At 38.7% G+C, this 12798-nt stretch overlaps 2 protein-coding genes across 2 annotated transcripts; both read right to left on the reverse strand.

The window, feature by feature from the left end:
- Window positions 1-356: 356 nt before the first annotated feature.
- On the reverse strand, window positions 357-5290 carry LOC147303305 (cytochrome c oxidase subunit 6B1-like). Its single transcript, XM_086280560.1, has 4 exons — window positions 5153-5290; window positions 4449-4572; window positions 737-837; window positions 357-509 (listed from the first exon to the last, which is right to left on the reverse strand). The coding sequence occupies exons 2-4, from the start codon at window positions 4552-4554 to the stop codon at window positions 456-458; spliced, it is 261 nt and encodes an 86-aa protein (XP_086136686.1). The 5' UTR covers window positions 4555-4572; window positions 5153-5290; the 3' UTR covers window positions 357-455.
- A 974-nt stretch (window positions 5291-6264) lies between these two features.
- LOC147303306 (C-type lectin domain family 1 member A-like) lies at window positions 6265-12148 on the reverse strand. The gene is made up of 6 exons (XM_086281150.1): window positions 11914-12148; window positions 11074-11154; window positions 9441-9605; window positions 8209-8360; window positions 7611-7735; window positions 6265-6421 (listed from the first exon to the last, which is right to left on the reverse strand). Exons 1-6 carry the CDS (start codon window positions 12146-12148, stop codon window positions 6265-6267), a joined length of 915 nt encoding a protein of 304 aa, XP_086137276.1.
- Between the last annotated feature and the right edge of the window lie 650 nt (window positions 12149-12798).

The following is a 12798-nucleotide window of genomic DNA, read 5'->3' on the forward strand; positions in this document are numbered from 1 at the left end:
CATCTCTACAACAGCTTTCAGCTCTCATTTTTTGTTAAAAATCTTGAATAAAGTTAAAGTTTAAAAGCAAATCATGGCACAATAAGTAATTTATATAACGATGCGCACCACTGTTTTCATGAGCCGTCTGATGATGCAACACTTTTGCATCGTGGGTCAGCATCATCTCCTTTCTTACCATAAAGGATGGGCAAGTGTCTCCTCTCCTAAAGGAGGTAATAAAGGAAGCATTGAAGCACCTTTCTGTAGTATTTAGAGAATTCAAACACTTGTTATAATGGCTGCCACACAGACACAGCTAAAAGCCTGAGTAAACTGTAAATTACAGCTGTCAATTAGCAAAAGTCAGACATGACTCATAGTAACATTTTATTATGACATTTTTGTACAGAAATATTGGAGTTTTTCACTTTTATATCTTAAGATGAGACAATTGGATGGAGATCAACATTTCCTTAAATCTTCCCAGGGAAGCTTCCTGCCTCTATCTGATCGTCCCATTTCTGAACCTGCAGGAAAGAAAAAACAGGAGAAAATCAAAAAGTGGAGCAATAAATGCCTAGAGTGGAAACTAGCCTGAAACACAGCTGTGACTTTTACAACTTTAAACGTAGAGCTTCTAGGTGATGAGTGAAAAAGAAAACTGATGACTAAATTAAAACCAAGAATTTTGGAACAGAAGCAAATGAAGGTGCAGCCGAGTGAGACAGTGAGATTTGTTTCACGTGTAACTTACCCAGCTGATTGGGCAGAGACTCTTGTAGACTCTGCGGTACCAGTCACAGGGAGCCGTGTCCTGGTCTTTGGCTGACAGAACTTTGTTACATCTGTGGAAGTCTGTAACAAAAAGAGGGGGACGAGCTGTCAAACCAGAGATGGACACTAAACAGCCAGCAAAGCCAGCCGGTGTCCTCGAGTCCTTTATCTGACTCAAGGACTCGAGTCAGATAAATGAGCCTGATTCTGTTTATCTGCAGTTTTCCTCCAACATCATACTATTGTCACTCTAGGACCATCAGAGTCACCGACCACAATGCCACACTAACGCATGGCTTGTTGAAGTGTAGACCTACAAAAATCAACCATAAACCGTGTATATTTATTTGAAACATCAGCATTTTAGCTGTCGCCCTGTTAGTTTTTGGAAGCCAGCAGAGACGTATATGGTATACGTATAATGCTACGTTGCTAGCAAGCTGTATGTTCATACTCACACAGGTGCAACACACCTGCCAAGTAACAGGCCAATAAAACACTTGAATTTCACTCACTGAAACAGAAGCACAAACTTCTTGAATGATCTATATTTGACAGCAAGACATTTTTCATGTGATTTTAATAAAACTGCTCCAAAAACCTTAGACAGCACAAAAATAGTAAGGAGGCTACACTTCACTGTTAGCTCACGTGCCATTAAAAGAGACCAGACGTCTAACTCGAATGACAAAATCAATCAGATTAAAAAAAACAACAACAAAACATCCAAATCATCCTCTCTGGAGTTAAGTAGGAAACTACCCATTATATATGCTGACGCTGCTGTGACACGATAGTCTCAAAGTCCTCATTTCTCTTACATGGAACTGTTGTTAGAAACCCAAACATCATTTATTTATGAGCCAAATGTCAACATGGTTTTATTATGTGACCATAAACAACCACGGTTCAGTCACGATTAACTTTTATAATTAAGAACCACAAATCATAAAATGCCGATACACCCTGACATTTATTGTCGCTCAAAAAACAAAAAAAACAAACCCAAACAAAACCACAATCTGTTTCTGTCCGTCGGTGTGATGCGTTCGGGCTGTCACGTCACAGGACAGGAAATTTTAAAGAAACTTGTAACACAAATAAAATTGTATTTTAACATTGTGTTAAAATACAATTTAAAAAAATATAAATTCAGATACATCATGAGTTTGGTTTGAGCTCTTGAGTTTCAGACTGAGTGACTTACCTATTAGTAAGTAAAATAATTAAATAATAAACTAGTCAAAAATTGTTTTAACATCAGATTGAATGTTGAGATATCAAAGTTATTTTGGAACTTTTGAGAAATTATGTTTTATCCTTAAAATATTTGATTATTTTTAATCAATAATAATAAAATTAAGATTTATCTGATCAAAGTTGAAATAAGTACTTGACATATTTTTGAACACAATAACTAACATTGACATGTATAAAATACCAACAAATATGTTGAAATAAGAAACAGTTGCATCGGGGGAGATGCAGTTATCACTCCTCTTAAAACTGTTGTAATTTTCAGCTGTTATATACATTAAATCCAACAAATATAAGTATTCATGGTAAAATAAGTGGTAATTTATACAAAAACAAAACAAGGAAAAATAACTTCCTATTTGTCAACCACTTATAGCAAATTCTCCTTTTTAAAATCGGGCTGTCAACACGCTTATTTTAGATATTTCAAAGTCATTCATCCATCCTTTTCCTCCACAGCTTAAAAATGAAGCCAGTGCAAACGCACCAAGAAGGTTTTCTAATGGGCACCTAAGCCTGACTGCAGAAGTGATTCCCAATATCCACAGAAGTAAACGTGTTTACAGCCTGCTACACAAATGGTTTTGGTCTCTACAGAGTTCTCCCTTCATAACAGCCTCAGGGAGACGTTCAACAGTGAACTGAAGCAAACGGCTGTCTGCCAGGCCTAATGTCTGATAAATAGTCACTGAACTGGACCTCCCAACCATCTCTGTGATGTTTGGGCATTTGGAGCATTTTTAATAGATGATCTGTAGCACGTATGCTGTGTGCTACAGATCATCCAGGAAGAGTGTGCTTTAGTTTTGGCGAGTCAAGTTTTTGTGTTTTGTTACTCTGTTACTTACCATTTATTTATCTATTGATAAATAGATATCAGTGTGTTGCACTTGAACACTTTATGAATGCTGCTTGCTAACCAAGCATTACTGATTGCGTTGTGCCCCATCATCCATATAAGGTAACTTCTGGCTTCAAACCCTGCAATAAACAGGAGTTTCATTAGCCTGACTGGTTATGCCTGAGAAAAGATCATAAGTGTGTTTCACCGTTGTACACATGGAATAAAGGCCTTTCTGGCAGGAATCAAACTTCCCCCATGTGCAGCTTTTTTACCCTGAAGTGCAAAACTAAAGTGTCACAGCATTGTTATTGGTCAATTCAAGTAATGGCCCTGTAACAGTTATTCAGTATCAGATTACCAAAATGATTTAGGTTACAGTCACTTCAGATTGAAACTGAGTCTCTGTGTCTGGGTGGCATTTAGTTTTTACTGCACTTCCACAAAGACTGATGAAAACTTTTACTCTGAAAAATCAGCAGAGAAGCAGCATTAATCAAAATATTCATTATATATGCAGACGGATCAATACGTCTAACGCAGCGGTCCCCAACCTTTTTTGCGCCACAGACCAGTTTATGCCCGACAATATTTTCACGGACCGGCCTTTAATGTGTCGCGGATAAATACAACAAAATAAAACTAGTACCAGTACCGGAAAAAAAAGAAGATTTATTCATAACACACGTGAAAAGACCCAGGAAAACCGAGTTAACGATAAAAACGATGACAAAATAACGCTGAAAACCGATAAAAACCCTGAAAACCAGACATTTCACACCTGAGCCTCAACTCTCGCGGCCCGGTACCAAACGACTCACGGACCGGTACTGGTCCGAGGCCCGGGGGCTGGGGACCGCTGGTCTAACCTGAAGCTGATTCACAGCAGCGATGAAAGAGATAATTAGAGAGTGCATTTAGTCTGCAGCAAATCCACCGTCACACTGGGCTTTAGCATAGAAGGAGATGTGTTTAATTCTTTGAGTTTTCATTTGAAATAGAAACTAGCAGCAAAGCAACTTAGATTGATTTAAATATTGAAATTCAGACATCAAGCATGGGTTGTGTCGATTGTCAAAACTTGTCGTCTCACATTTCTTTATAAATTAAGAAACACAGAAATAAAATTGACCAGAATAAGTTTGGAAGTGAGAACTGCTGCAGTTTAAACCCTCAATTAGTCTCAAATGAAAACAACAAAATCAGCAAACATGCCAAAAGCAGCTTTTATGTGAATAGATGATGAAATCAAAATGAGGGGAAAAAAAAAAAAAAAAAGCAAGCAAATAAGTGAGAATTCAGCTGAAGGCCCCGAAAGACTCACAACGCTCAGCAGATTTGCAGGTTTCCTGTTCTTCACACATTTATGAGAAGCCAAACATTAGTCTGAGTGAAGACCCAGGCAAAGCTGAAGAGCACAGGTGCAAATAACCTGTGGCCATTTTTACCTGTCTGATTTCAAAGTTCAAGTTGTACTCAGTGTAAGAGGAAACAAGGAACTGGACCTGCGTTGGTCTGATGGAAGAAAACACTGAATTATGACAAAGGTTGACATGACTTTGCGTCGACACTGTGCAGCAGACGGCTCATTTACCCAGGTAGTTCTGGAAACAGTTGCGTGTCTGGTTGGTGTTGGGGAAGCGGGCATCAAACGGAGCCGTCCTGTAGTTCTTGATCTTCTCCTGGACCGCGTCTGACATTTTTCAGCTGCTGGAGGTCTGCACAGGATCAACAGCATGTGAGCAACGCTTAAATGTGACCATGCTGCACACACGGACTACAAGAAAGCGTTTATATCCACAAAGGATCCTAATAATAGTCAGTGAGCGCTACTTAAATAATATATCTTTAAGATGCGCTCTTTAACTGCAAACATTTATGCTGTGTGCCGATTTAAACACGTGACTACACCGCCATGTGAAACGTGATCCACTGTGGTCTTAAATATGTGTTAAATAATTTCAGAAAAAAAAGAGTAAAAATACAGCTTGTTCGGCATGAGCAAAACTAACTTCTAATTTGATATTAAGCCCATTTCCCCTGCCAGTAACTGGAAAATAAAACGAGAGTCCTGATGAATCCGTTCATTAACGACGTTATCGATAAAAATAGAAAGTTAAGATTAATCCTGCTCAGCTGTTTGTATAATCTCACACAGCTTTTAAAACATTTTCACCACAGAACAAAAAGAAAAAAAAGCACAAAAACAACTCACAGAGGCTCTAAACTGCGCACACACTTAAAATAAATTATCATCGACTCGCTATTCACGTAGAAACCTTAAGAAAACCGACTTACCGTCGACAAATCAATTCCGTTATAATCCGTGCTCCCGGTGTTCTGACAAAACAGTGCGCTGGCAAAGCATGCTGGGAAAAAACGGCCAAAAAAACCCACACAACAAATGGCGCCTCCACCAATGTTTGGAAAGGCAGCACTGCCACTTGCTGGACATACAGAGGAGCAACAAGCACAGATTTATTTTAACATAAAGGACTAAAAGAAAGAAGCCATGCTCAAAGTGTAGTTCTTTGCATCAGCACGTCTGTTCTGCTTGATTCTGTATTGTTGACTTTTTCATTTCATGGTCTTTTCCAACTGTTTTTTTTAAGCGTACCATGATTTTGGTCTTTAATTGCTTGTAAGGTGCCTTTGAGCATCTTGGAATACACATATGAATAAAATCTAAACCATCTCAGTAACCTTGTGTCCAAACCGCTTGACCTGAGCTGGATCTCTGATGTATTCATTTCTAATCCATGCTGGTCACCCCCAATATAAATCTGAGCATCTCCAGCTTGGCCTCCTGTGCTTTTGTTATTCTCACCACACTCAAATCATACATCGTGTCTCTTGTAAACCTTGCTGCTGCTTTTCTGTTACAAATCACCCCTGACACTCACCTCCACCCGCTCTACCCTGTTGCTTTTGTTGGTTGACCCCAAGTGTTTAAATTCACCCACCTCCGCTTGCTCCTTGCAGCTGGACTATTACAACTGTCTTCCTCCTTCACACACATGTATCCTGTCCTGTTCTACTGACTTTCATTCCTCTTCACACAACAAACGTGATAAAATTATGAATATATTAAAATTTGCATTGCTATAAAATTTAAAGATCAAATTGATGGATCAAGGCAGAAAATTCCTGCAGCTCCAAATTAGCAGTGAATAATAATAATAAGCTATAAAATTACCAGGATAAACCTTAGCCTCCTGTGCATAAATTGGGAAGATCTCACATCAGGTTTTATTTGAATTAGTATGAGTTTGCCCCCCCCCAAATAAATAAATAAATAATTGTAGATAGATAGTGGATAAAAAATGAAGCTGAAAAACACAATGAAAGCACAGAAAAACATCGGGGATTTCTTCATTAAAATGTTTATTTGCTATAAAGCTATTTTGGTGTCAGGTCAGAGAAGCTTGCCTCCTCTCACAGATCGTCCGCAGCTTGTTGGAGCATCTGAAAGTGAACCAGCTCCTGCTGTACACGACCCTCGGGGTGAGTCGACCACACAGATCCACACTGCTTTCACCCGCGTTATCCGGGTCGCGTGCCCAAAACCTGCAACACACACTTTATTCTGTTACCGTGGCAACCGATTCTCTGACATATGATAATGTTCATAATAAAACTCCCACAGTGTTTTAATCCCCTCACAGTAAATCCACAGTGGGAAGACACCGTGGTTAGGTTGCTTAGGAGTGAAATTCTCAGCTGCTTTGCAAATCTCACTTATACATAATCCACAATTACTGATGTGTGATTACCTTTTGTAATCTCACTACAATGTTGTGTTTTACTGAATTCAAGACCAAGACCTCCAGATTCCAGAGTTCTGATCGGGTATGCTCAGTATGTGCCACACAAAGAAAGCCTCAGAGGATCTTATCCCCCAGTGTGGGGAACCACAACACAAAGATATTGTAATAATATTCATCAGGTAGTTTTAATATTGTGGCTGATCAGTTTAAATAGTATATACAAACAGGAAGGGAAAAATGTGATAATATTTGATTCCAACAAATATTTTACTGCTACTTAAATCTTATGCTTCTTATAATTAACTACTAAATGTTATTTGATTGTGTTGTCATCTTTAAAATTAAGATCAAACTCATATTCCATTATTGTTTATTATCTGCTCTTTAATTTGAGCATTTTACTTAAATTCTGTTCATCATTGTTGATTCTCAATTGTTTAAATGCACCTGTTATGTTATTATTAATAGCACTATTAATATTATTATTATATATATATTAATACTACTATTCTTACAATTGCTATGAATATTGCTAACATTGCTATTACTAATATTATTATTATTTCAACTGCTTTTGAAAAATAACAGACAAATTATTGGATAAAGTAGTTATTGTCTTCTTAAATCCCAAATGGGAGATAACAGGTTAAAGGAATGTGGCAGAATGAGATGGTGAAAACTGCACCAATGAAACCAGCTCCAAACAAGCGCAGCAAATGACAGATGACATTAAAGTGGCTCGGTGTAATTAATGTGAATGTATTTTTATATTTAGACCATGAGGAATGTTTGACTATGAACAGGGACACATACATTTTTAATATCTAGTCCTCTCATAGTTTTGTGTCCTGACAGCTGATCTGGCAAAATGTCCTCAGCCTGAGACAAACTTAAGGAGGAGAGATCAGCACATACTTGCTCTTCACCTTCTGAGCCCTGTTTGTCCTGCACCACCTCCTCCTCTTCCTCATGCCTGTCATCATACTCACTGTGGTCCCTTCTCCAGCAGTGAGCCATCGCTCCACTGCCAGCCGCCGTCAGCGCCGCTGCTCCTCAGGCCTACCCAGTATGAGTCCCCCTGACTCAGACTCTGGGTCTTCTCCCACAGGAACTCCTGAAAAACATGTCAAACGTTACCATTTTGCAGAGAGAAGCCTTAATTTCATTCCTTAAGAACATTCTCTTTACTGTTGATCAATCAAGAACACAAACTGTCTCACATGTACAGTAAAAGAGCGAAACACAAAACCTCATTTGACCTCAAGCACTGGCCGCTCCTGCAGACGTCTCCATATTTCATAGAGGCCTTAAATCTATTCTTAACTTCTCTTCCTGGTGGTATGAATCTGTATGTCAAATAGTGTGTCCAAAAGGTAGGACATATCAGGAAGGGCATGTCAAATATTTACAACTGGACAGAGACTGAATATGTCATTAATGCAGGGAAGAAGATTTGTGAGAGGAGAAGGGTTCCAGCAAAGCTAATTTAATATTTATTATGTGCTTGATGAATAAATATAAACTGGAAATGACAGGACAGAGCAGGTGGACAGAGTAGTGTGTGTGTGTGTGTGTGTGTGCATTCACCTGCTCCTCTTCCGTCCTTATTATAGCCATGACGCCCCCCAGTGCCATGCAGTGGTACTGACTACTGATCCAGTCAGCTCTGTCCTGGCTGAAGAGGAAACATTTCTGTCCCTGAGGCGTCCAGCCAGGTAAGCATAGGCTGCACTCTCTTTCTGAGTGAACAATAATAATAATAATAATAAAGAATAGGTAAAAGATGTGGCTCAGATTACTCACCCCTCAAAGTTTGTTTAAATCTACTTTAAGCTTCAAAAGACCTTAAATGTCAAGCCAGGGTAAGTTTCAGCAGTGATTTGAAATTTTCTAGCATCCTGTACATCTCAGTACAGTATTACTGTTCTCAGTATGAAATAATCCTACAACAGCACTGAAATCATGACATATTTTTCAACAAACTGCATTTTGAGTGTGTAAATGATTAAACAACAATGCAGTGCTCCACAAGCAAGACTTAAATTTGGATTGTGTATTAGCTACAACCATTTAAAAGTTACTACAGCCCGACAGTCTGAAGGTGTTAATGTCAGGTTTCATTCTGAAAAGCCTGTAATAGTTTTATGGTAGTGTGTTTTTATGTTGTGTCATAAGTAAGTGGTATAAATATGTTTTCTACTTTATTTATATCACTGATTACAGACTGAAAACAAACAGACTAATATTACACATCCAGTTTCACTGGTTTAAATCAGTTTATCTAACATACTGGAAACAAAAGCTCAAAGTGGATCTGTTATCTGAATCTGAATCACGCTCGAGTTGTTTGTCTTTTTCACAGCATAATGGAAATCAGAGCTTCTTTGTTAAATGGGTTTTTTGTAAACAGTTGTCTATATTTAATCTGCCGCTTGTTTGGCAGCGTGACTGGGACATTATGTGGTTGAAAGAAAAATGACCAAACTGAAACTGACATTTCTCTCTCACAAACTCGTCTGTGGTTAAATACTCGACCTTTATATAAGGGATTCATTAGCTTCTTTACCTTTCTGTTACAGCCTTATAATTAGAGCCAAGCCTCAGGTAAACCTTTACACTAAAACCACCCAGTTATCCACTGATGCGTCAGTTTTGAAGTCTGGCCATAGAAATGCCTGAAAACAGACACAGTGTGTACGAGGAACTGTCACAGGAACATCTTCGAAAAGTTGTGATTTTTGTGGGTGTAAAAAATGATTTTTTTCTCTGGATTTTCTCTTAACACTTGTAGCTCTGAATAAAAAAGCACCCAGACTCACCACCAGTGGTAGCGTTGCTGATCGGGCAGTACTGGTTTAGAGCAGGGTACTGGGAGAACAGGAGCTGATATGACTGGTTGAGCTTCTCCAGCCCGATTCTCAAACCTCTCAGTTTGTTTTCCTGCAGGGCCGACTGGGACTGAGACACCAGTGTGAGCTGAACCACTGTGGTATCAAACACACACAACACACGCAGCACAGTGTCAGAAGATTGCATACACAATGTCTCATCACCCGTTACCATGGATACGGGATAATAGAGCAGTGTCAGACAGAAAGCAAAGCAGACTGACAGAGGTGAAAAAAGGGATGATTCAAAAAGAACAGAGTTAATCCTCTCTGCAAGCCATCGCGTAACAGAATTTATTCTAAAATAAGACGCAGAGACCGACGGATTTATTTCTCGACAAAATGACAAAAGACTCGTCCTGCTTTTTGTTGAAACACCAGAATCATGGTAAAATCTTCCTGCAGTACCTCCATATGTACGCTGTATACTAATGCAGTGCTCTCCAAAGGCAGGTTAGCAGTAGAAGAAAATGTATTTATTTATTTTTGTCCCTTTAGGCATTTAAAGTTCACAAAAATACGCCAATGACATAAAATTTGAGACTCCTGGTAACATTTGATAATAAAACCTCAAACTGTTTTTGATATTTAGTATCATTCTGTCTGTAAAAACAATTACTCAAAAAGTTTAGATTTTAAATGTCATGCCACATTTGACCTCTGACCTCTCCTTCAGACATTTAACAAAACAAAAATATTTAAAAAGTCTATTTAGTGTCATTCTGCCGCCTGAATCTTGTGTGAATTGTGACATTTTCACACCTGCAATCTCTTGAGTGGTGACTGTTGTTTTGAGGCTCCTCTTCACTGCGTTTTCTCTGAACAGCTGCAGTTATTTTCTGGTCCTGTGTTCATTTTGAAGCCAACCAGTGGTTCAAAGCTTTTCACGCTGCTGTAAGTAATATATGCGTCTTTGTTTTCGTTTAGATGAGCCGTTTTTGTGTGGCAGCCAGCACACCTCGACATCTGTGTATCAGCAGATGGAAAGAGTGAAAGAAAGAAGGCTAGTTACACACAACGCCTTTGTGTGAGCGCAATCGATGCAAAAGGAAACACCTGGGCAACAAGTTACATTTGCCAGTGTGAAGCGGGTCCACTCTACATAACAACACAGCCAAATTTCGCTATGCTGTTAGCATTCGCTTGGAGAACTTTAAAAATCATATTATTCTGAGCTCCACTATTAGCAAGGATCTATTACACTCACTCTCAAACAAGGCCCTACGTTTTTATCCAACATGATGTGTGTTACTTCACTAATGAAATCCACTCTTTCTGTCTTTATTTTCTTTAAACCTTTGAGTATAGGATTTGGCCGGCGAGGATAGGCAGTATCTCAGGCACCACTGAGCTGTAGGTTCAACACAGACTAAAGTAAATGCCATGTACAGGCAGGTGCGGTGTAGAGATAAACTCAACTTTGTAAATTTTTGTAAATTATTTGAAAATATTCAAAATATCAGTTAAGGTCTTATATGTATATCAGCACATTATCTCCTTCTCCTTTTTTCAGTAACCCGTTCCCATTGGTCAGTGAGTTTTATAGATGCAAAGAGGCACTCACAGCAGAGAGTCTGGAGCAGAATGATGATGGTCAGTAGAAAGCAGAGCAGACAGAAGTAATGAGCCAGCTGTCTGTAGTGACCTGAGAGAGCCGACACAACAACAAAGGGAAAAAAGAAAAACACTTAAACATTTATAGACCTTTTTTACATTTCAGCAGGAGGAGACTTTGGCAAGCCTGGGAATTTCATAAAAGACCATTTCACCCAAAGCAGTCCAACAGGCCAGCAGAATATTCCTGTTGAAATACAGCATCTCTTTTTGTGTTGTGTTGTTGCTTTGGGCTGCTTTATTTGGATGATGGCTTTAAGACATAGCAGACTTGTTGCCCTGCATGGTTGATGAGTATGGGTTGCATCAGACACAGGCAGATCAATGAATTGATAGATTTAGCTCTAATTTGATGAAATCTGCCACCAAGACTTCAAACATCTCTCTGATCCCAAGTCTGTAGATTGTTTCTGAAAAGAAATATTGTTAATGTTGCATTTTCAAAATCTATATTACAAACCCAGAAAATAAAATTCACTCTAATGTAAAGGACGAGGCAACTGTAAAGCTAAAAAATAAAAATCAAGCAGACACCACCGTGGATGAGTGGGAACATTTTTATTATGTTGCAGTCACTATTGTTGTCATCTCTGCTTCTTCAAAGCAGAATGAGCTCATTAATTAAATCATTAGCTAACATGATAATGAGCACACCTCAACAGTGTTCTTCTTAAACCCACTCGACCCATGCATGCAATTGAATTTAGTGTTAAACAGGCTAAGAAATGACTAATACTAAATAAATAAATAAAACCAATTGAAATACTTTATAAAAAGAAAAGCTAATTACTTCTGTCTGTGGATGCTTCCAGCTTTTTTTCTTCTTCAAGCAGAGTCGATCCATTATTCACTCCCATGGTCTCATCCAGCAGAGAATCAGCACAGGATTTTTCTTGAGTTATTACAGCATGGATGCATAACTTTTCAGTCACCAACAATCCTTTGTGTTCCAGCAGCAGGTACCAACGAACAGCCCAGCGTTCCTCTGTTGAGGGATTGGTGTGGAATGATGTCCAGTATCTCATATGAATATTAAAATACTGACTCCCCTGCAGCCGTATGCAAAGCAGAGCTGGGTCTGATAACCAAACAAGTCTGTTAGAGGAAGAGTCAAAGTCATTCTTTATTTCTCCATTAGTGTGTGTTCAAATCAACATACAGTTAGTTTACCTACCAAATAACTGCACATATCACCCTGTTAGGGACACCCATGGAAAATGTTTGCTGCCAGACCAGATTCACCCCTTCAAAGTTACAATCGAGCCTTCTTTATACCTGAAAATGGCATTGACCTCTAAAAAAGGGGGAAATAGATACATACACATTTCAATGTATGCATGGGTGACATATTAAAGGAAAAAAAATGAACTAAAGTGCGTTGTTAAGATATTAGGCCACCGCCTACTGCTAGAATAGCTTCTGTACTCTTTGGCATTTGTTTTTCAGGTTTATGGATGAGGGTTAAATGCTATTCCTTCACAGTATAAACATATAAGCTGTTAAACATGTCTACCCAACATTTTGCACTGCAGAGGCCATATGCTTTACACAACTGTCATCCTGGTGAAAACATTCATGTGTTTATAATGGATGGAGGAATCTCCAAAGAGAGCGTTCCCATCAGGGTAAAAATGTTTAGAATTAAGGTGATCAGTCAGAACAACTGTGTGTGATC

The sequence above is a fragment of the Aulonocara sp. 'chitande type north' Nkhata Bay genome, linkage group LG22 (genome assembly GCF_057382095.1).
Source record: "Aulonocara sp. 'chitande type north' Nkhata Bay isolate Kocher_YH1m ecotype deep benthic linkage group LG22, A_spYH_male_GT1.1, whole genome shotgun sequence".
NCBI lineage: Eukaryota > Metazoa > Chordata > Actinopteri > Cichliformes > Cichlidae > Aulonocara > Aulonocara sp. 'chitande type north' Nkhata Bay.